Source organism: Eutrigla gurnardus (assembly GCF_963514095.1).
Source record: "Eutrigla gurnardus genome assembly, chromosome: 16".
In the NCBI taxonomy this organism is placed as follows: domain Eukaryota; kingdom Metazoa; phylum Chordata; class Actinopteri; order Perciformes; family Triglidae; genus Eutrigla; species Eutrigla gurnardus.
Window position 1 is genome coordinate 4,480,442 of NC_139927.1, and position 24,380 is coordinate 4,504,821.

General features: G+C 45.2%; 1 protein-coding gene across 2 annotated transcripts in view; it reads left to right on the forward strand.

Annotated features, from left to right (window-relative positions):
• plcb1l (phospholipase C beta 1-like) overlaps positions 1–24,380 on the forward strand; it is a 95,758-nt gene that overhangs the window by 24,815 nt on the left and 46,563 nt on the right. For both annotated transcript variants that reach the window (XR_014598516.1, XM_084030380.1), the window contains exon 3: positions 557–625. Coding sequence is in view for 1 of the 2 variants with exons in the window: in XM_084030380.1 (XP_083886506.1) it covers positions 557–625 (69 nt within the window). In the remaining variant the exon portion in view is untranslated. The remainder of the gene's footprint in view (positions 1–556; positions 626–24,380) is intronic.

Below are 24,380 nucleotides of genomic sequence, written 5' to 3' on the forward strand. Positions count from 1 at the left end.
CTTCCTGATTGGGTACAATTGAAAAAAGATGCTGGCTCTCCAATTTTCTTTTGCTATTTTCTAGAAAACGTCTGCAACCTTTTTGTTTTTTCCAACACGGTCACATGTTTTCTATGACATTTTTTTTTTTTTCTCATTTTCAACGCACTCTTTTCTTTAAAACCAGCAACCAGCGTTTGAATTTACAGTCAAGCTTTTAAACAAAACTGTTGTGAAATTGAGAACTTCAGGTTCCTGTCTGAGCAGTGGGTTTATGGGGGGTGAAGCACTCTGTTGCTGTCTGCTGCATCGTGTTGGAAAGTTTTGTTTGTTTTGATGGTTTATGAAGTCATCAATCAGGTTGTTGTATTGTTGTTTGTCTCTGACTGCTGAAACCAACACGTCTACCCTCAGGTCCGAATACAGAAACCTAACCGAAGCTCGTTTGTTTTTTGAAGTCATCCTCTGCTCGTGTTCAATGTGTTGTCTTGTGTTGAACAAATAGAGCGAACAAAGTAGAACAGGGTTCTTGATTTGCATCCAACAGAATGTTGACTGTTCTTCTTTCTGTTTCCAGGATACGGATCTGCTGGATATAGCGTACATTAAAGATGCCAGGAATGGAAAGTGCACCAAAACGCCAAAGGTAAGCCGGCAACGAGCTGATCTGAGTTTTGCATTGAGCACATGAGAATTTGGTGGTCAAAGGTCAAGGTCATTGTGACCTCCTGAAAAACATGTTTTGGGCCATAACTTAATAATGAATGTGCTGAAAAGATAAAATCATAACTGGTTGGTGGAGGCATCCAACCCTGAGATGGTATAGTTTGTCTTTATGCAATGTTGTGTACTTATTATTATTGAATCAACAATATTGTGGTTGTTTTTGTCTGTTGAGACTCCGGGAACACAAACAGCAGAGTGCTGGAAAGACAGACGGGGCTTTTTTGAGGAGGTGATGATTTTCTTTTTAAGCGTTTTTGCACAGAAACGTAAAGCATGAACCAGAAAGTTCCTGCAGGCTTCTGGCCATGAACACTTCCAGATCAGGTTGAAATTGATTGAGGTGGTTGTAATGGGTGACGTCTAACCACGAGACCAGACACGGGTGTAGTCGACCCTCACATGACCTTCAGGTTCATATGTTGGGTGATGTGTGAGACGCGTTCAGGGGAATCTGAAAACCCACACAGCACATGCTCGGTTTCCACTTCCCAGCGTTTCCAAATTCCTATTTCACAGCAAATTAAAAGGCTTTTGATTGTGAGCGTTTTTTTTTTTTTTTTGGAAACTGGCACGCTGCAGCTGTCAGGAATGTTGGCCCATTCTGGTGCAGTCGCAGAGCCAAATTCACTTCTCGCTGTTAATTTTCCCACATGCCCGAGCGATGATTAGAACAATAACCTGCTTTTCTTATTATACGTGACTCAATTTCCTATATGTGTTGAATCAAATTGAGTCTGGGTGATGAGCTGCCGTTACACACAGTTTTGATCATTTTGACTCGGTGCGGCGGGTATGAAGTGAGTGGGGGTCGCGCCGCCGCCGCCGCCGCTCCGCCTGGGGAGTGAGTAATGATGGAACGAGTACAATAACACGGAGAGGATTCATGCATTTCTAAACAGCTCACAGAGTGATGCTACCCAGGGAAGGAGACATGACCACGTGACGGGTGAGATGGTCGAAGCATTGGGAATCCATTACTGGGTGATGGAGCAGTGATGCACCCTGGGCATTGTAATGGGAGCACCAGTGAGACACATTGTCTGAAGGGTTGATGGGATGAGGAGGGTGGGGCGGTGATGAAGATACTGTGGGGATGAGAGGAGGGAAAGCAAGAAACGGTGAGGAGCTTTTTTTTATGGAAGGTCTGCAGGAGGATGAGAGGAAGGACAGACGATGTTGCTTTATTTGGACTTTTCATTGCTTTTTTCACGCGTTTTGAGGAGCTTGTCAGAATGTTTAAGGATCCCTGTGATGTTATCTAACCTGAAAGAAATGCACAAAAGCTGAATTCTCCCCCCCCAAGTCAAACAAAATATAATAATCATAATATACGTGCTCGTAAATACACCATAATTCCATTTAACCACTTCAAACAATCATTTTATAGAAGAAATGTAGCACATCAACTGTATCATATAACGAGGTTTGGTTTGAAAGATTTGAAGGAAAAGTTCTCATTATATGTAAATCCAAAGTAGAGATGCATCGTAATGAATCCTGAGGTGATGATGATTCCCGACGATACCGCAAACAATTGGGATCAATGTTCTCCCTCCATGTTTGCAGCGAGCAGATCGAAAGAGGAACTCCTTTTCTTCCCGTCAACAATTCAAGTTTAAACGTCTGAAAATCATACTCCTACTTTTACTGTCTTGTTATTGCGTCTGTCGGTTTAGTCTATGTGCTCTCTACTTTTAATAGCCTGTTCCTCCTCCTCCTCCTCCTCCTCCTCCTCCTCAAGAGCTCCCTCGGCAGCATTCCTTCATTTATGCAAATTGCTGGGAAACCAGGACGAGACGAGATGTTGAACTCCCGATGACATGTCGGCAGAAAGCCTCAGAAGTGCTTTTATTGTTGCCACTCGAGTCCCGCGTCTCCCTCGGCCCGACCGTCGGACTCCGATGCAATCATCCTCAACAGGCAGGGCTCCAAAATGGACACCAGATGGGAAAAAAGCATGCCTTCCTCTTTTTTAAAACGCACTTGTTTTCTGCTGCAGATCAAGTTACCTCATATTGTCTTTGAGCGCCATCGGAATTTCTGTCTGAACGCCGTCACGGGTTTTTTGGAGCACGCCGCCGTGTCCGCCGGCTCGTCACGGTGTGTGGGCGGCTGTCTGCCCTCCGGTGAACTCCTCCTCCAGGCTGCAGCTCCTCCAGGCTGCAGCTTCTCCAGGCTGCAGCTCCTCCAGGCTGCAGCTCTTCCAGGCTGCAACTTCTTGAGGCTGCAGCTCCTCCAGGCTGCAGCTCCTCCAGGCTGCAGCTCCTCCAGGCTGCAGCTCCTCCATCCAGGCTGCAGCTTCTTGAGGCTGCAGCTCCTCCAGGCTGCAGCTCCTCCAGGCTGTGATCCACACATTTTCACTATCGACACACACACAGACGCTGAAAACAAAAACAGTTGATGGAGACGCCCACTATCAAGAGGCAACCTTTGTTTGACGGATGGCTCCAGAATGAAACCACACACCGAAGCTAAAAGAGCTGTCGCCTCTGAATCTGCATGATGCTTTGCACATGTGTGGTTATCATATTCAAACTCTGGTGGCAAGGAAGGGAGTATCAGGTTGAACATCAATTCACCCTTTTCCTTTTAACCTTGTGCACATCATTATTATTTAGTCCTATTTTTGCTCATATTGTTCGTGTGAAAAAGCCAGTATAAGTTTCGACCAATGGGAGAACAGAATCCTCGTCTACCTGGCAGTTTAAAAGGTATAATTAATGTACACATGCAGCGGAGATGATTCATTTCACAATAAGCTGACATTTCCTGGATGTTCCATTGGTATTCGTAGCCACATTTATACTGTCTTTATAAGACTTCTATTCATTTCTATTTCTTGTTAAATAAAACCTTGACTAAGGAGAGTAAAATGGCACCAACATCCGTATCCAAAATCACTCCTGGAGGCAGCATTGCTTTACTTCATCCATGTGTGTATTTATTTCTCCTCCCCCCCATCGGTCAGCGTACCAGGCCCCCACTGTTCCAAACCATCCATGTATATTGCCTCTTTATTAAATCAGCAGATTAGCTTGTTCCTGCACGGCATGTTCCCTCTCCTCAGCACCGAGCCAACAACTAAAGGCTTCTTCTGCACAGCGGCGTTCAGGTCTGCCTCCTTCTCCACACTGCGAGGGGGCATTATCACCCCCCCTCTGCTTTCTGGAGCTCTTCTGCCGTCTCAATTGTTCTCTCTCAGCAGAACCGGCGATAGGGGAAAATATAATCAGCATCTCACCACACTGCTTCCAGTAGGAGTCCGACAGGCGGAATTACACACTTCCTCCTTTGTATTTGTGACATCCAAACAGATGTGAGAGATGCTCGGCTTGTAACACGCGTCTTGGAAATGGAAAGCCTTAATGATTCAGTGTTCTGTACGCAGGACTTCATCTTCCCCGTCTCCCCCCGTGTTTTATAATGGAGGGTTACGCTGCAGGACTGCAGAACATGGCCCGATAATTCAGCCGGAGTCTGCCGCGTGGCGGGTGAATTATTGTTGCTGCGTGTGCCTAAACAAGACAGGAGGATCACGGAGCTCATCCATCCCATGATACATAGGATCAGGCTGCTGACTGGCTGGAACTAATGGCTGGATTGACTCTGGAACGATCGCACGGAGTTGCTCTCAAAATTGCCTTTTTTCTGGTTGCAGTATTGGTGAATTTCACACACACGGGCATACTGGCTACGGCAACTGAGAGGGGAACTGAGGGGAATTGAGTTCTGGGGTCTTGTCATAGAGGGAGGGGTCCTCTTGACTGCTATAGTGCAGTTCCTTGGGTCCTTATTTTCTTCCAGGTGCTGAATATCAACACCCATTTGGAAAAGAAATTTAAAAAAAACCTAATGAATGGACTGAAGTCGACAGCGTTACGATATTAATTTCCCTCCCGAGCTGTTTTGTTCCTTCGGACTCGAGAGGAAGTGGCCTTGAGCTCCGTCACAGTTCTAAGCTTGCAGCAGAGAGGACTTGCTGCTAAAAACAGAGCGGCTTGTGTGTCCCCAGCAGTGTAACAGGATCTGGGAGAGGCCAGCAGGCCATTATCACCACCGCTCTGTCTGGCCAACAGAGTCGGCCGGAGCCCCCGTCTCCCCCATGGCGAGCCGAACGGCTCCTCCGTGTCCACGGCGAGGTTTCCACGCGCCCTCATCGGACGCACAGTCGAAGCTGTGTTGTGTTGTGACAGCGTATGAAAGCAGCGATCACACAGTGCAGAAGTCAGCGTGACATAGAGTCACACAGTATCAATGTCACGGCATTTATTTTTGGAAACGGGCAGCGCTCGCCAAATTCTTTTCCTTTTTCTTTACTGAAATCCAGTTACAAGTCGACCCGGATCCGGAGTGGACTTTTTCTTTCATCGCACATAACTTGAATCTTCCTCATATTCGGTTTACAAATGACCCACCTTCACTAAACGCCCAAAATATAGCAGCTTATTTTCTATTTTTGCCTGAAGAAACAAGAGTTTTCCCTCTTGCTGCTGTCAATTGTATTATTTTTTACTGTATAGGTGGTAAATAATATTTTCTATAGTATTTCTATAGCCTAAGAAAGTAGCAGAAATGTGCAAAAAGTCATTTGAATGCATTTTTATTCATCCCAATAACCTCGTATGACCATGTCAAAAGATGACACTTAGTTTTTATACTCATCAGGTCCCAATAAGGCCAAATAGCAAAGAGAAATTAAAAATAGATACCAAAAAAAGAGCTCAGGTCTTGGAGGATAAGTCAGGTTATTTTATTTATTTATTTATTCCCAGTGAATAATGTGATGTCGTATCATTTTGACCCGAAGACAATATTAGTACCTTTTTTTCATGGAAATATGAATAAAGGCCAAATTTCACTTTTTGTAATGTTGGGTCAATCTCGGAAAAAACAATCATTTATTGTATTTTTCTCTGCTGTTAAACACAGTGGCGGGTCTTTTTGACCCAAGGACACACACGTCTTCAACAAACACATTAATAGGTTCTTCAAATGTAATAATACGAGCGCGGAAGGCTTTCCTTAATCTCCTCTCTACAGCGTTTCATTTTTTATTCTGTGGTGCTCCAAGGCTGTGGCGGTGCTTACTCCCATCCTCCACGCTGTCTGCCGGGTCTGGGTGAAGGATGGGCTCACCGTATGTGCTCCGGCTGCAGCGATCACAGTCCTTCAGATCCATCCATGTCACATGGCCTTTGTGTGACCCTGGACACGCCGCTACGCTCCAACGCCACAAGACGAACAGCTGAGAAAAGCATGCAAATGTCACACGAGCTCAGCGACGGCTGGCTCGGTGAACTGTGATGAACGCATCCGCAGCCGTGACATCATGAGTGACAGGTCGGTCAAGATATACAACCTCGGCTGGTACGCGACAGTCCAGAGAAGCTGTCTTTTTTTTTGGTTTTGCATTCGAGCAGCAGGGGAGATTCATAAGAAGCAATAAAACCACCAAACGCAGCCCAGTAACAGCTATGATTAGTATGCTTCTGCTGGCGGTGGCATATTTCACATTGCAATATGCACATTTATAGGAGGTCCAGTGTGTCAGCTTATCAGCCAATGATGTTTTTGTGTGTGTGTGTGTGTGTGTGTGTGTAGAGATGCTATTTTGACACCGACGCAACCATATGTATGCAAACAAGCAGCGTCTCACCCTCAACACCAGAGAGGCAAATTGTAATTCAAATTGTGGTCTCACCTTGTGAACTCCACAGTCTCCCCGTATGCAAAGAGAGACGGCAGCTGATCCCCGCTCATATGTAGGGATCAACACTGGCCTCGGAGATTTAGTCGCATGGATGGTGGTCTTGCTGTCGCTGATGTAGATTAGTGTCGCATGGCAGCGTGTTGAAACACTGAGTTATTAGATCAAATCCTTAATAACAGCAAAAGAGCACTGATGGTTGTAGAGATGAGCAGCCGAGTGCAAAAGGAAACTTTACGAGGACAATCAGTGATAACGAGTCTCTGTGAAGGCCTTTGTTAGAAAGAGAAAGTACGTTTGTATTCAAGAGAGAAATGGAAATATTGAATCTCTTATCAACCAGAGCTCAAAGAATTAGTCGTTGTACAACTTTTATGTTCATGTTCGCGGAACGTTTTGTACCGAAACTGACTGGATGAAACGATCTGATCAAGAGTGTTACAAATCAAGAGAACCAGGAAGAATTCACATTTGAGAAGAGGAAGTATTATATTAGCAAAATGACAGATCATTTTCCATCAACTGATTCATTGTTGAATGTTTTTTATTGGTGCTTTGGACACATATTGCTGTTTTCTTCATTTTGAACATGATATCGAGACTTTTCTGAAAGGTCTGTGTTGAAGATGAACATCACACTGGTTTGTAGACGAAGTAAAGGTGTTTAAGGGACCAATAGTAAGAATGAACTGAAAACACACGGTTACGAGGGTTAAAGGGGGGAACGAGGACAACACTGTTATAGCGACCCGTTAATCCGAGGCACTAAAGACCGTTATTTACGAAGTGAACATCACGCTGTGTCGAAGAAGACTTGGAACTATCGATTGAGACGGAGAGGTGGGGAGTTCAGGTGTTTAACCTCTCGTAGGGTCGTTAATACTGTGAGTCATGTGACTTCTGGACCCACCCAGACCTCAAGTGAAACTTGAGTCGTTAGCACTTTAATGAGGACAAGTGGAGGACTGAGCTGTCAAGTGAACTAGTGGACGGGGTCATCTGAGAGTCGTTGACCTGTCCTGTAAGGGTCCTTATAGGGTCACATGAGTCCGAGGCCCCGTCCACACGGAAACGTTTTTTGTCTTGCACATTGGGCCGATTGTAAACAGGGATCCAGAGTTTTTGGTGCCTGTAAATCCAGGTCCCAGGCAGAAAAAGAACAAAACGGCGCCCTTGCGTTTCGTCTTCATGTAGACGGCAAATACGCAAACGATGATGTCATTGCCCCACCCCTCGACGCTATGGCCTTTGACTTCTTATCCCTACGACGTCTCGACGATGATCAACGAAGGAAAACCGGGGAAAAAGATGGCTTTGGTACGTGTGGACGAGGCCTCAGTGTGGATTGTTGGTTGATTCAAACAAACCATCACCTTATCATCTATCGTCCTCTCCACGTCTGACTGACTCACTCTATTTGTAGTCAATCTGGCAAATGCAGCTAATCCAAGTCAATGTATGAAGAAGAGATTGGATATCAATAACCATCGTTTTCATCAGGGGGGGATTGACCTGCAGCTCGCAGTAAGAGGTGATTAAAGCAAACCGGCCGTATGGACTCATTGATTTTCACAACCAGAAACTGCAGCGCCCGTTCGTCATCAGTCAGACACGCGATTGATCAGCGCCACGCTTCGATGTAACCTCCAGGCCGGCGGCAGCAGAAGGGAATGAGAAAGGTGCTTTTTTTTTAAAGCAAAGAGAAGGTTAGCATGATGAAGCCTGATGGGGTTGGGTTTGATTCTCCAGTCAATTACCGAGGTGATCCTCGCACACAGATGAATTCCCCCGGTGAGAAGCTGGCCATCTCATTACTGCTCGTTCCCAGCTTGGAGTGAGACCCGAGCTGCTGGACCAGGATGAATAAGGGGAAAAGAATGAATGAACAGATGAAATGGAGACTGTGATGAACAGAGCGACCTGTGTGAAGGAGAAGCAGAATTACCCAAGTGGGTCCAGAGATAACTATCTTGGTCAGAAGGAGCACAATGGTGCACCTGTGCAGATAAAGTTCTCACCTTTAGCAGAAACCCAGCAGGAATGTCTCAAACTGTTCTCTGGGGAAAAGAGAATCCTTCCCCTTTCTTCCTACGTTAGCTTGGTCGTGAGAGAACGGGGGAGTTCTGCTGCTTCTTTTTCTTCACAAACAACCGAATTTGTTTCTTAGTCAACCTTGTTATTGAATTCGGTGAAGTCTGTGTGCAGCGCGTCGTATCAAAGAAATCCAAACAGATGGTAAGATGCTCTCACAGTCTCATTAGATCACAAAGCAACGCTGACATGGGAGACAAACAGAAAGTATATAAAAATACAATAGCAGAAGCAGATACGTTATTTATAAAGAGACCCCCCAAAAAATGCAATATTACAGTTCGATGATGGATGTTTGATGTGATCACTCGAAGGAGAAATGACAAGTTAGCCCCGGTTACCATTTCAACTATTTATCTAAAAGGTTTTGCGCAATTACTCCATTACTTCTACTTCATTATTTTACTTCCAGCTAACTTCACTTGTTTATCCATTACGTTGAGGTAAATATGTCAGCTACGTATCTACATCTTACATTTAGGGTATTTAGCACACACTTTTATCCAAAACGACTTACAATAAGTACATTTGTTGGAAGAAAGTACAACAGTATAGTACAGTATATCACTATCAGTACAGTATCTGTTGCTTTTCCCAAATTATTTACGTGCTGCTCTGCCTTCAGCCGGTTGTACTCGCTAAAAAAAACGACATTTACTAGGATCAGTATCGGGTCAATCAGACTGAGTATAACAGCCTTGCATCTTGACACTAGCTTATTTAGCTTGTCATTATCATGTGACTTAAGTCTTCAATCTACTGGCTCTTAGCCGAGCCGCCATCGACTGATCTCCGTCTCCATCCAGCCGTTCTTCAGTCGCTGTCGATATATTGATCGAGTTGCTCTTTTTCAGGCATCGATAGTGATCCCGGTCATTACTTAGCATGCAGATATCTGACCGCACTGAGGCGGACTGATGAATGGAGTTATATAGTTCACAATTAAAGGCTTGATTTAGGGGAAAACAATGGAGTGACTTCAAGTAGTCTCCTGTATACGCATTCAGTTATTTCAGAAAACGAAACGACGTTGACTGGATGAAGGATGGAGTTACCTTTCAGGAGAGACGACACACACCACCCGCCTGGCAGATTGAGTATGAAATATGAGGGGTTGTTACCAGTCTGATGGGTTTGTTGCCATGGAAACCGTAAGGAGGGAGAGGACGAACACAGGCCTAACGAGGGGCGAGGGAAAGTCTCCCTGACACACGGCGACTTGAACGTTTGACAGGTGAACGTAGAGGACGATCACACGGAGCGCTAATTAAGGCTCTTCTCAGGAGAAACGTTCACACCTCGTCTCTCCGCTCTTTTTCTGGCTGACGGGTTTCCGTCAGTCTCGGGGAGTTTGTTTGGTAATTGGACTAATAGATGCCGAGATCTGTCGGCTCTTCCAGACTTTTGATTATCAAAGAGTTAAAAATGTGGTTTCATTAAAGCTCAAACCGCGGAGCTCCACTGGCTTCACACCATGTTCACCTTAATTGCCTTGAAAGATATTTGCAGGGAAGAAAATCTACCCTTTAAAACGTCGATGATGATTTTGGAAGCCGACGTCTCAGATCGCTCATAACTTAAATGGAAAACTATAATGCTAATGATCGCGAATGCTAATGATCGCGAGCGCTAATGAAGCGGCGGCGGCGTTAATGATCGCCGATCGCGGCCAAACCGTACATATCTCATTTTTTAAATTGCTATTGCGCAGCTAAATAAACATGCGGATACGAGAGCGGCTCTTGATTTGCCGCCGAACGCCGTTAATCACGCAGGTGACACCGCCGTGGAGCTCGTTTGATCGGATTCCTGGCTCCACGTGTAACTGTGTGTATTCAAGGGATCCTTTCAATGCCGGCACATAAAAGAGACAGTTGACCTTTCACACTCCCTCCAACGATCCCTGCCAAGCACACACACACACACACACACACATGCCGAGGACTTAATTGGTTTTTGATAGTAAATCTCTGGAGGGTTAGTAAAGAAAACGTCCGATTCTTGCTGCTCCAGAGACCGCGGAGCTCTCTCCAACTATTTCCTTTTTCAAAAGGGGGCCACTCTTCTCTTCTCCGCTCTGCTCCATTAAATGGTGTTCAGACGAACGTGGAGAGACTTTTTCCAAACGGGGAAGTTGTGTAACATTTGTTGCAGCCATTTGTTTGGCCACTTCCACTCCACGCATGGTTTCCTTAGCTGACGGACTGCAGGTTCTGTGTCACGAGTTTAACACTTAGCAGAGATGCTGACGACACTCTCCGGGGGAAAAACATCCACCTTACATGGAATTAAGCCTCATGTAGTTTTAAAAACAGCTCAATGTCCCTTCCCTTATACCAGCCTTTTGATACCTTTCAAAGAACGTTAAAGGTTAAAGGTTGAGTAGGTGAATTTATTACTTGAAATCCTCGTAACATAGTGATAGCAATTACGACATTAAATGTTCTGATATAAAAACATTAAAAAATGTCATGTGTGGCCGTGACGCCAACGCTTTCTTCCTGATTGCTGATGTCAAGCGATCATTGCGGCGTTCTGGGGGGCGGGACTTTGAACAGCGGTCTGATCGAAGGGGGCGGGACTTTTTCAGTTCGGCGATGCGTTCAAAGTCAAAATCTCTGTGGTTCTTTCCAAAACTCATCCTTTAATCAGCACCAGGAAAACCACACCAGGCTCAGAAATATCTTCAGTTGGAAACAGGTGGATATTATTCGACCCCACTGTGTAATTTAATGTACTGCAATTATGAATACATTCCTCCAGACCAGGCTGCTCTGCCCGAACATCTATTGTTACATCCTGTACTGTAGGAAGCACTATTATATAAAGCAACTAGCGGAGCATTTAGCCTGAACAGCAATGTAATGATCTCTGCCAGCAAATACAGTCTCCTCTATGTTGATGATATTCATATCCACTCATAGTAATCTGAAGAGTTTTTGAATCATGTTGACTGAGTGCGATGACAGTTTCCATATGTTGTGCTTCAGGGAGGAAGAGGAGAAGCCATGTCTGATTAGATTTTAATGTTTTAACTTGGTCCCCTTTGGTTCGGATGATCCGAAAAGAATCGATTCACCCGAGCTACGCTTTTACAAATTACTACGTGGTTTGATGCTTCTTGTACATTATATTTTTAGTTTTTAGTTTGCTCTGAGAGTTTGATAGGACTGTTTTTTTTTCTCCAGTGAATAAGAGGATTGACAAACGATGATTATATGAAACCCTTCTGGCCTCCTCCCATAATTTGTTCTGTTTCTGCTCCTGAAGGAGAGCCAAGAAAGAGGGTGACTCAAGTGAAAGCTGAAGATTTCGATGGTTCTCTCTTTCTCTTTTCAGTCTCAGAATTGTTTTCCTCGAAGCAATGTTAGCAGCGGATTACACGACAAAGGTCTCTCCCTGATAATCAGCTGTTTTTGTCTGTTTCGTTAACAGGCGGCGGGCGTTACGTCTAGACACATCTCCTGAACCGCAGTCAGACCCCGAGGCGAGCAAATTAAGCTCCGAGGTGCCACCGGTGTCTTATCCGCCAACTTCTAATCATCTTTTCCAGTCACACAGAATCACACTCAGATATGGGGAATAGCTCGCCGTGGGCTGTGGCTTTCTGTGATGTGTGTCATCAACGGCGTGGCGTCTGATACGGGGGTCGACCCCCAGATCGCTGTCAGCTCAGTGCAGAGTCCACAGGATTACAACATGACTGATTACATGAATGAATATTCTTTTAAATATCCTTGTTTAAACATTCAGTAATCCTTTGTTAGCAGATCAGAGGAGCACAGATGCCATTACAAATGGGGTGTTCTGTGTGTGAGGGCGGGAGGTGGCTGGCTGGTCAGCTAGCTGGCCGGCTGGCTGGTCAGCTGGCTGGTTGACGGCTAGCTGGCTGGTCGGCTGGCTGGCTGGTCGGTGGCTGGTCGGTTGGCTAGCTGGCTGGCTGGTCGGTGGCTGGTCGGCTGGCTGGTTGACGGCTAGCTGGCTGGTTGGCGGCTGGTCGTTGTCTGGCTGTTTGTTGTCTGTCTGGCTGGTCGTTGGCTGGTCGTTGTCTGGCTGTTCGTTGTCTGGCTGGTCGGCTGGCTGGCTGGCTGGCTGGCTGGCTGGTTGGTGGCTGTTTGTTGTCTGGCTGTTTGTTGTCTGGTTGTTTGTTGTCTGGTTGTTTGTTGGCTGGCTGTTCGTTGTCTGGCTGGTCGTTGTTTGGCTGGTCGGCTGGCTGTTTGTTGTCTGGCTGTTTGTTGTCTGGCTGTTCGTTGTCTGGTTTGTTGTCTGGTTGTTTGTTGTCTGGCTGTTTGTTGTCTGGCTGTTTGTTGTCTGGCTGTTTGTTGGCTGGCTGTTTGTTCGTTGTCTGGTTTGTTGTCTGGCTGTTTGTTGTCTGGCTGTTTGTTGTCTGGTTGTTTGTTGTCTGGCTGTTTGTTGTCTGGCTGTTTGTTGTCTGGCTGTTTGTTGGCTGGCTGTTTGTTCGTTGTCTGGTTTGTTGTCTGGCTGTTTGTTGTCTGGCTGTTTGTTGTCTGGCTGTTTGTTGTCTGGCTGTTTGTTGTCTGGCTGTTTGTTGTCTGGCTGGCCCGGTCCTGGCAGATGGTCCGGGGATGTCAGGACAGCTCCCTCCCTCTGTGTCACGAGTTAATGATGGCAAAAGGCTAAATGATGGCTACAGACAGGAGGATAAATCCCAATTATCACTGCACGACGCCTACCAAGGATCCTCAGATGTTTGCAGAGAGATTCGGAGGCCCAATTAGGGCTGTTTGTGCACAGAATGATGTCATCCAGTAGACGTTGTCCTCCGTCTGCAGAACAGTGTGTGAGCTGGCTTGAAACAACCGTTTCCTCAGATGTTTTTTCTTGTGTGAAGGCCTGAATGATGGTGCACCGTACCTCCTGGCCTTCTCGCTGCATAAGATGTTCTCTGGAAAAGCTGTGATTTCACAGAAAAATAATGATCTCTTAAGAAGAAATCAAAGAACTGTGGATTTGTCACTTTAATGGCAGATATAAATGACTCAATAGTGTAACAAAACATTTCTAAGGCTCCAAAAGATAATTTTTTCCCCTCCAAGTTCAACTGAAAATAAAGAAAGGTACTTTGCATTCTCCACAGAATGTGGCTGAGGTCTGATTTATGAATTTCTCCCTCACCCTCTGCCTCCAGATCAGCGGTGAGGGAAGCATTGGTCCATATCTTAGTTCAGCCCTGTATTTTAAAACATTCACTTAATGTCACATTACTGAAGACAAAATGTCTTTAACTTCCCTGGTGTGAAGAAGCATGTTTAATTGAAGTAAATGATCAAATATGAAAAGCTTCATATCGTTATCTCCACTTCCATTTAGTTTAATGGTATTTGTTTGGTGTCCTGCTGTTGCCATATTATGCGGCATAGACACCATATCATCATCCTGATTGCTAATAACCCTCATTATTATTCGATGTAAAAACAAGAAATCTTGATGGGTAACATGCCGACAGGTCTCTGGTCCTGTACTGGGTAGCCTTACATCAGTGGCCGGTACACTTCCTGTACTGTATTCTGGCAGTACTCCTGTGCGTCACTGACATCAGCCTCCGTCTGTGAGCTGAATAAAGCCATGTCTCCGTGTACGTCTCCATCAGCAGCGAGACGAAGCACAGCCCCGTCTCTTCAGCTTCACTTTTACTTTACACAGCAGGCCGACTGCTCGTGATGCTACGCAGCCCTCCCCCCTTTTAGTCCTGCAGGAATGTCCCCCAATAAACCCAATTGGTTCTGCTCAGAATTATTAAAGATGTCATTGGGGGCTCGAGTCTGCTTAGTGTCCTCTACGCAGCGAGGAGTCCAGCTTATTGGAGTGTTTGTGAAGAAGGAATGGAGGCGGAGCAGGAGGAGGAGGGTGGGGGTTAAGTAAAAGATGGCAGGAATGGAAAGCGCTAGCGGGAGCAGACATATGCTACCGTCCTGCAGCAGCATCTACAGCCCGAAGGCTGCACCGGGCCGATAGGGACTCGTATAAATTATTTACTCCTAGAGCCCATTGTGGACATTTCCCCTGCAGGGCCTCTCTCTCCATGGGCCTCTTGAATCTCAGAGGGCCCGAGTAGGGTGCCAGGGGGAGGACCCAAGTCTGCAAATGGTCCTCTTTCCAAACAGCCTGGTAAACTATGTGAGTTTGCAGACTGCTTTGAGGAATTAGAGAAGACTTCATGCAAAGGAGGATTTTTATAACGCGACTATAAAGTCATAGCAATGTAAAATCCCTGATAGTACTTTATTATCGCTTCCACATTAGGAGTTCAGGGTCGCTTAGAGAATACAGCAGGTGTAAATCCAGTGTCTTGTAGGGTGGGTAACAATATCGATACGGCAATATATACTTTGCCGCCCAATACAATATCGATTTTTCAACTCCAAAAAAAAGATTCTTGTTTGGGAATGCAGTACTTTATCCTTTTTCATTTTATTTTCAATGTTTATTCCAGTGAATTTCATGGGAATTAATAAAATGGAGAGGCTGTTTTGAATGAAATAGTTTTGACTCAATTTGTCGTCTGATCAATATCATCTGATGTACATATACAGGTACTTGTGTTTTCATCTTTATTTATATCGCAATAACATGATATCGTGATACGTATCGTGACCAAAGTATCGTGATATCGTGATACGTATCGTGCCCAAAGTATCGTGATATGTATCGTATCGTGAGGTTCTTGCCGATTCTCACCCCTAGTGTCTTGCATCCCAAAAACCGTGGATTCTGGTTCCACCAATCTCTCCGCTGTTTCTGCTCCACGTCTATTTTTGTAGCGGCCATGTTTATTAGTCTCCGTGTGGGTGTTTGTGCATCTGTGCCTTCGTCGATGCCAGCACACACGTCTGCGTCGCTTGTACTCCATGTACCGGACGCTGTTTTCTACATCTCACTAAATGAGACTTTTTGAATGACTACAGGATAATTACTGTAGTTATGTACCTGCCGGTGTCTGGGGGCCCCGGGGGCGCTGTTTTTAGCACCGCCCCCTGCTTGATGGACAGCTCAGACAGAACGGGGGTTCATCCTCCTCACAAACAGAAGCGAATGAGTCACAGAGAGTGTGTGTGGGAGTAATGACCAGAATACCTGAGCCACGCTGAGATGGAAGTTCTATTAAGTCACAAAGGGGAGAAGAAAAGGAAGCAGAATTACAAAGAATTACAAACTCGTACCGGTTACTTCAAATGACATTTATTCCCTCAAGATTTAGTTGTATTTAATTGATTGAATGTTCTTGGTTTGTGTTTTGTTAACCAGGTTACTTGATGTCTACTTCCATTTCTATCCGTCTCATTCGGTAGAAATGTTTCCCAGATGCATCAAGCTCTCAAAAAACGTTCTTTTTTATATTTACTAAATTCTTGCAGCGTTGGAGATGTTTGCCAGCTTATGTTTGTCTTGTGCGCCACCAAGTTCCCTTCGGGTTTCGTTCCGTTGTTTCGCCCTCTAATGAGAAAGCTCTGAGCTGGTGAGTCACGGCGCTTGATTATTTTTCTCCTGCTGGAGTTCACGCAGCGTCTCTGAGGTCAGCGTCCTCCTGTCTGTGCCTCTGACTTCCTGTCCGCCCGATGTGAGCTGAGCCAGCGAGTGGAGGAGTGCCTGCCAGGTAGAGTCCTTCCACCTCATCAAACCTCCCCCCTCCTCCCTTTTCTGTCTCTCCGTCTTTCCTCGGCGATGATTCACACGCAGCGTGAATCGTCCTCTCGCCTCTTTTTCTCTCTATTTGCTTCCTCTCTCTCTCCATCAGACACTGACCTGCTCATCTGTGAGTCAGACACGCAATATGAACAATTTACCCGCTAATTCTGCAGAACGTGTGCCCTTGCAGCAGATTGTTATGCAGGTTATGTTCCCAGGAATGGAGGAGCAAAAGGAGTCTGTGCGACAGAGATATGGCGAGTCTCCTCTGTGTAATTATCCTTATGTCCTGCCCTCCAAGCTTTTTATGTTCCCTCTTAATCCATCCTGGCAGTCCGCTTCCCTCCAGGTCTCTTATTCCCCGTGATACTCGGGCATCTGCTACAAAAATCTGTTTGGGGGCCATTAATGGCAGTATAATCCTGTATTCTCTGGTGTGTCGTCCAGGTGTTGTTGTGATCGTATTTCTGTGAATCAGCACGTAAACACAAATGGAGTCTTTCCTTAGAGAGTTTAGAACGCTGACAAACATCCCTCCTGAAGTGGAAAACCTCTTCCTTCTTTATGGCTGCCTATTTTTGTATCTGCAGCCTCCATTCGGCTTAAAAAGCAGACATTTTGTCTTCAAAAGCCATAGGGGGCGCTAGTGATTCGCCTCTCCTGCTCTGCATGATTAATTCATTTCATTTATTTACTTTATTTATGAATTTCATGACTGAAATCTGGAAACAGAAGAAGCTCTAGATTCCTACATTAGAATTGTAGACTTAATTCCAGTCTTCCCTTGTGAGATGTATTATTAAAAATAAATAATACATTCATACTCTGTGGTTCTGCTCCTCTTCTGCATATTTGAAAAGCTCCGTCTCCGTCTTTTAAAGGTACAGCGTAGAAGATCTGGCTAGAATTCAGTCTTGTAGTACCACCCGTTACCTGAGAGGCGCTGGTGAGCCACTGTAGTTTGTTTATTGGATTAAATGCGGAGCCGTTTCCCCCGGTGAGGAAGCGTATACATGGACTATACAAAGAAATACACATAAACAAGTCCATAAGCAACAATAACAGCTGTTATTTATCCATGAAGGTCCTTGAATCCTTCTTGTATCTTCAAACAAACAAATACAAACTGGGATTTGGAGGCGGACATGCTCTCTGTCCGGACTACTTTATTTATGTATATTGCTTTGCTTCTGCACGAGTAAATATTTTCATTCATATCTGTAATTCATGTGGTGGAAATGTACTATATTTAACCTCTTGAGTGGTATTGCAGCTGTAACGCTCTGAGGACGAGCTCCACTGATTTCCTCCACAGCCCTGCAGTCGTCAGGCTGCTGGTGTCGGCCGGGTGACAGTTAAATCGGATGATGATGTCATCGAGACGGCAGTCAAACGCTGTCAACTATTCCGTCTGTTTCCAGAAGAATATGATTCTCAGTTCACGGCTGTCGACAGCAGTTTTATTCCACTTAAACACTGAAAGTGATGACTTTTATCTCCCTTCCCCTCCAAATCAGTTTCCATCCCAGTGACGTTTTGATGATAAAATGCTAAGAATTCAAAAATCTGAATCAGAATGTTTTTGCATTGCATCACATTTATGCAAAACCGTAATTGCCTTAATGTAATTGTCCACTCAGGCGTGAAAATCTCTTGTGCGCTGAGGGGAATGAGGCGTAGTTCTATAAAATCATAAAAAGTTTCTGGAATGACACATCAGTGTCTCTTCCCTGATCCATTTCTGCCCGGCGTGTTGGAGTCCAGCCGCCCTGCAGGCGTAACGGAAGTTTCCACACATCTGTAGAAAAGTTGGTTAGATTATTCATGATGAAATGAGAAATACAGTGATTGTATAACTGAAAAAAAAGTTACAAAGCTGAGTCCAGCTCCACCAGTCGTCATGGTGATGATCAGCATCGGGTGTGAACCCCACTTCCTGGAGACATGAAAACGGCCGTCAGCACGCATTACTGCTGATGTGCTGGCATTTTGGAAATGGCGTGATGTGTCCCCCCCCCTCCTCCATCTCTTCATGTCTCACTGCTTCCACGGGTTAATGAAATGCCCCCGTTGAAGAACCATCCAACCAGAGAGGTTTTTTCAAACCCATAAGAGCTTCGGACCTCCTCCCACGCTGTTTCTTTTCCAAACGACGAATGATGAACCGAAGCTTTCGCTCTCATCGTGTTGTGGTTTCTTTACTAATTCCCTTCTTAACCATGAGACACGTGGACTATAACGAGACGGTATCTCTAGCAGCTTTAAATCCCGACATCGTACGAGCTCCTGTGTCCCTGAACTTGAACTTTGCTGATCCTCGTTGATGGACGCTTGCCAATCCATCTGTATTACAGACAACAGAGCCGGATGGCTTCAAGGGAAGGAAGTAAGTCAGTAACTCATTTGCATAATTCTGGCACACTCCACCAGCAGCAAAGCCTTTTTACCCATTTTTGAGAAGTTCTTTTTTTGGCTTACAACTGCAGGGTCACACACACACACACACATACACACACACACACACAGTCAGTGAGGCATATCCTGACAGCTGACTGATGAAGCACTGACCTTTTACTCCTGGCCTTGTGGGCAATTCTCCGCCTCATGAAACTGTGGCGGTCGGCATCCACTGACACTTGAGCGCCCAATGAATTATGGCCATGTGGGAGAATAATAAAAATAATTTAAAAAAAGAAAAGGAGCAGAGACTCACGGATGAGGGGGCGAGAGCAGGATGTAGACGTGAATCTGGGACGTCCATCTTCTGTTGTGTTTTGGGGAGAAGTTCAGGTAAAGTGGATTAAATAAGGCAGTTTCTGGGCTGAAGACAGGTTTAGAATATGAAACTGTGGAGCTGTAATGGAAGCAGACAGCTCTCCCATGCTGACGTGAAAGTCTTCTGCTATTGAGGTTGAATGAAAAAGGCCGTTTGATCAGCAGAAAGGCTTTAAAGCTGAACTACATGGTGTTCCCCCGTAGCAGCGATGCTCAGACTGGAGCTCCCCACTGTGAGGGTGTGAAGTCCACGTTTCTACTTTTATACAATCCAGGCTCTTTGTTTCTTTGTTCTTTGTTCGTGTGTGTGTGTGTGTGTGTGTGTGTGTGTGTGTGTGTGTCCTTTTTACCCGCTGGGTTATCCAACTTGCCAAACATTTTATGCTGAATCTTTTTTTTAACTATTTATTGAGCATTCTGGAAAAGAAGTGTATTTAATTCCAGTGAAGAAATGTATGGAGATAAATACCTGGAGATGTGTCACCTTGGTTTTTCAAGGTCACATGACTCACAAACGACATGAGTTATATAACACATAACCAAAACATAACAAACGAAATAACGAAGGGAGAGACAGAAAATGAGCTCCGCCTCAGACGAGACGCAATCAAACAAGCAATTATGGATGAGTAAATAGAGAAACAGTGGTGGCTTCACTGCAAACACATTAACTCAGCTCGTCTTCATCTTCATCACATCCATGTTTGAACAAGAGGAACACACACCCTTATTAATGTGTGATGCATCCAAGACACACGAGATATAAAACATCCACAAACTTCAATTATATCTATATTTTTGACAATGACATAATCATATAAATAGCATATGTTTGATATTTAGAAGTTTTGTGAACTTCATGGAAGTGTTGATGTTTTATCATTCTGGTCTGTTAGATGAACCACACCTGCCATGTTTACCGGTTGGTGTGCATCATATTTAAATAAGGGAGTGTTGCCTTTGTTCAAACAAGCAAAGATCAAAACATTGCCAATAAATTGTGGCACTAAAACATTGGCAGACTGTTTTACAATTAGAAAACAACCTGTTTTTTAAGTGATGCAATGATGATAGAGTTATTTAAAAGGAGCATCAAACACAAATAAAAGCTTATGAAGGATCTGATCAGTGTTTGAGGGAAGAATTTGAGATCTAAAACATGATAGAATACTGAGATCTTGTACGTTTTACTTGAAAATGAAACTCAACATAATCAAACAGGCATCGCTGTGAGCAGCTATTTGATTTTTAACGTTAAACTGCTCACATCGAGGTCTGTGGACCATCTTGAGTAAACCATGACTTTCTTTTCAAAGAGACATTGCTGTTGAATTTTTCAAATGTATGTAGGAAGGCAGACCATATGTCCAACCATCTAGATTATTAATGAGCACTAACAGGTAGGGAGAAGGATGTGTTTTTGAGTTTGGGTGGAACTGTCCCTTTAAGCTGCATGCAGCACGTACAACACTTCATCAGCAGGGAGAATCTATTCCCTGATGCAGCATCTATGTGTGGTACTTAAAGTCCTAGTCGGCAACATTTCTTTGATCATATTCCCTGAAGCCGACACTACGCTCCGATAGAACAACATAAATCATCCGGTTTTAGAAAAAAAGCGTGCCTCTACGTGAACATAGAGCCCGCTGTTTTGCAAAAATCGACAGCGCCCGGATCATCCTGTCCAATCAGCACGCAGGGCTGTGTTCGTGCACACACAGAGCCCCTCCCCCCTCGGGTCGTACCACTATCACAGGGGGGAGACGGAGGGAAGTAGCAACAAGCTTCCAATTCCTCGTTAAAAACCGAAACGAGGAGGTCCAAAACAACCAAGGAGAAGAAAACACCGGTGGAAAAGAAGGAAAAAAAGAAAGATGGCGACGGAGCCCGTGATAAAACCAGAGTCAACATCGGACCCGCGTTTCAAAGGTGGCGTGATCTAAGGGATTTCAAAGGGCACGAAGTCGAGGGGGAGGAGCTCGGTGGTCGAGGGGGAGGAGCCTGAGAGTTGTAAACATTCAAAATCTGACAGAGTGCCCTCCATCCGCCGGACTGGGACTTTAAACTGGCCCTTGAAGAATGTGACGTCTCCATTGTCTGGATGATCGGGAAGGTCATTTGGGAGAGGAGGGGGGGGGGGGGGGTTAACTTTGGCTGGGTAAGAAGGACGGGGGGGGGGGGCTGTCTTTCCTCTAATGGAGTCCATGTTTCAGCGCGTGCTGTCTGTGTAAGTTATGATGTGGCTGATGTTTAAAACATTCCCTTTAGATGCGACGTGACCCTCTTAAAGAAATGACTGCATCACCGGGAGTCGTCTGAGGATTCGCCTTTTAGCTGCGGGTTAAGATGCTCTGTGGACTCTATGACTCACGCCGGCTGATAAAACAACAGAAGGCACACACACACACACACAGACACACACACACAGTCCTTCACAGGACACTAACATGACACAAAGGTAATTGATTTAATCCGGCCACCGCTACACGCCGATTCCTACACATGACTGCGTGAACACAAAATGAGCAAATGTGCATCTGCACAGCGTTTGTGTGGCAGAATGAGCACATCTCCCCCAGCTTGATGTCCCATAATTCCCCCTCCAAAAACCCCGAGGCGCTTTGCTGCCCCCCCTCCGGCAGCGGCATCGTGCCGCTCCGTTAGTTAACGAGGCTGCCCAGCAGCAGGAGGATGCCCCTCTGTAACCTGTGACCTTTGACCCTGCGTGTCGCGGCTCCATACGTCCAGATGAGCTTGTCTGAACACGGATATAAAGTCATTTATAACTGTCAAGCCCCCCCACACCTGTTTACTCCTACCTGTGGCTGCTCTGGGGGGTCAAGAGGCCCATAATTGGGTGTGTTTTTTTTTTAAAGATTAGCAATTCATGAGGAGCGTGCAAACGTGTGAGGTCACATGAGGTGATACCGTATATATATATATATATATAAACACAGGGTCGCCCATACAGTTGGTGCTGCTGTTGCTTTTATAGCGCCAAACCAATGTGTATGTATATACTGATACATAATGGCTTATTACAACTGGCATCCGACATATCTTTTATATAAAATGTCCTTCACAAATAAAACAAGCAGTATTGCCACCATTGCCGACACACACCACAGGCTGGCATCATCACATGTGTGCTGCACTACATTAAAGGCATCGAGTGGCGTGTGTGAAGGTAGTTGGGCCGTCATCAATCATTCATATTGACATTTCCTTTGATGGGATTCCTCCGTGTGTGTGTGTGTGTGTGTGTGTGTGTGTGTGTGTGTGTGTGTGTGTGTGTGTGTGTGTGTGTGTGTGTGTGGCTGAGTTTAGACAGGTGCCGTGCTGCAGGTTTAATGACCTGAGGCGCGGCTGGCTTCGCCTTTGCCAATCTTGAATCCGTTCCCCTCGTGCCCGACCGTGTGACAGTCGGAGTCTTGTGGGAGCGAGGTACATTTCTTCAGGCTGGTCGCTCCACCTGAACGCTCAGAAGAGCTCCGGCACTGACACACTGCAGCTGTTGACACACACGTTAAAGGGATACTTCACCGTCTGCATGAAGCGTTGTGTGTCAGAAACCCCGTAGTGTGTTTGAATGTTGTCATCGTTCCCTCATTTCAGACGGAGATCTCTGGGAGACTCCAGACCTGTTACAGACCAGTAGTGGGACCCACTTAGACTCCAGACCTGTTACAGACCAGTAGTGGGACCCACTTAGACTCCAGACCTGTTACAGACCAGTGGTGGGACCCACTTAGACTCCAGACCTGTTATAGATCAGTAGTGGGACCCACTGAGACTACAGACCTGTTACAGACCAGTGGTGGGACCCACTGAGACTACAGAATAAAAAAATAATTTGGCTCCCATTTCTGTGGTAACTAGGAGCTCAGGCATGCTTCCACAAACTCCCACAATGCACCAGCACAAATAACACGTCTGTCACACAGCTGAGCCCATTCCTCTCTTCCTCCGGACGTCTGTTTTCATGGTTTTACTTCTCTCTTTCCTCCTCCTCCTCCTCCTTCCTCTCTGACTGAGTCCTTCATCAACATAATGTTTCTCCAGTCGATGTGGCGTGAGTGCCTCCCCCCCCCCCCCCCCTACCATCCAGCGCCGACCGCACACAACGAGATGAGGCTGTGTGTTCGTCTAATGGCTACGAGTCGCCGTCAAAACACCATCAAACTGTATTGACGTCGAGACGTTGTAACCAATGAAACATGCATCTCACTGTCATCTGGTTTGGTTTCTCAGAAGTCTTTCATCGTTCATCCCTGCAGGGCTTCTCGGGGCTTCATCGTGTGTTTTAGCAAATTGAAAGCGGCTTTTTTTTTAATGCTATGATGGATGTCGGCCGGTGGCATTCAGAATGATGGATCAGCACTTTGGCTTCTATTGATTGGTGGTCATGCACCTTTAATCTTATGGGTAAACCACAAAACACTGGGAACGCATCATTGTTACAACGTGCAAAAATCATAATAAAAATAAAATTATAGAGTTGGTTGTTTTTTTCTCTTCTGGACATTTGTTTTGGATTTTTTTTAGCTCTCCTTGCAGCCACATTAAACCATGAATGCTGAGAGACAGACAGGCAGGCAGACAGGCAGCAGATTCTTCAATAGGGGAAAAAATGCATCGCCTCAGAAAAGTTCAGCGTGATCATAATGGGCGCCGCTAATCTGCACAATGTGATTGGGAGGCGTGCAGGACGTGTAGAGGACATTTATCAGCGTGACACAGGACACAATGCTCTTTGTTTGATTGGTTAAATTAGTGGGAGCTCATTTGCATTCTCTGCAAAAATCCTTTACAGGGTTTTTTTTTTTTTTTTTTGGTCTTGTTGTGTTAATTAAGCCAGAGCAACCATTTTGTATGCTGCTTGTGTACTTGGGGCCGCGAAGGAGAGAAAGAGATCATTGTTGTTCCTCCCCGGCGCCCCAGAGAAAAGTTGTTTTTTTATATAAATATATAAGATTTGCAGCAAAGATGCTTAAATGTATATTTGCTGGAATGAGTTTGAGAGGGTTTTCCTCAGACAGCAGACGCTCGATACGATTCCTTTCACAGTTTGTTCTCTGTGTGAACTGAACTGTTAACAACAGCAGTGTTTTGTTACAGCAGCAGACACATTCAACCGCTTAATTTGTTGGATAATGAAGGTTACAGGGAATTAAAGGTGTATTAAATGTGACACTAGAAACTCATTGTGAAAACACAAGTGAATCTGAAAATGGGATATTATGGGAGGATGTTTTCCAAACCTGAAAATCATGCTGGAAAGCAGCCGCATTTGGAGAGTTGTCATAGCGGTTATTTATAGCTAATAACATCATAAATCCCCTGCAGATATTTGCTTTTTCTTCTGTGCTTTGAAATAGCACAAGTCTACATATTGTACCAGAGAGTTCACCGGGGTCTTTCACCCTCCGGTCCTTTTGATTCGTTAACGTTTGAA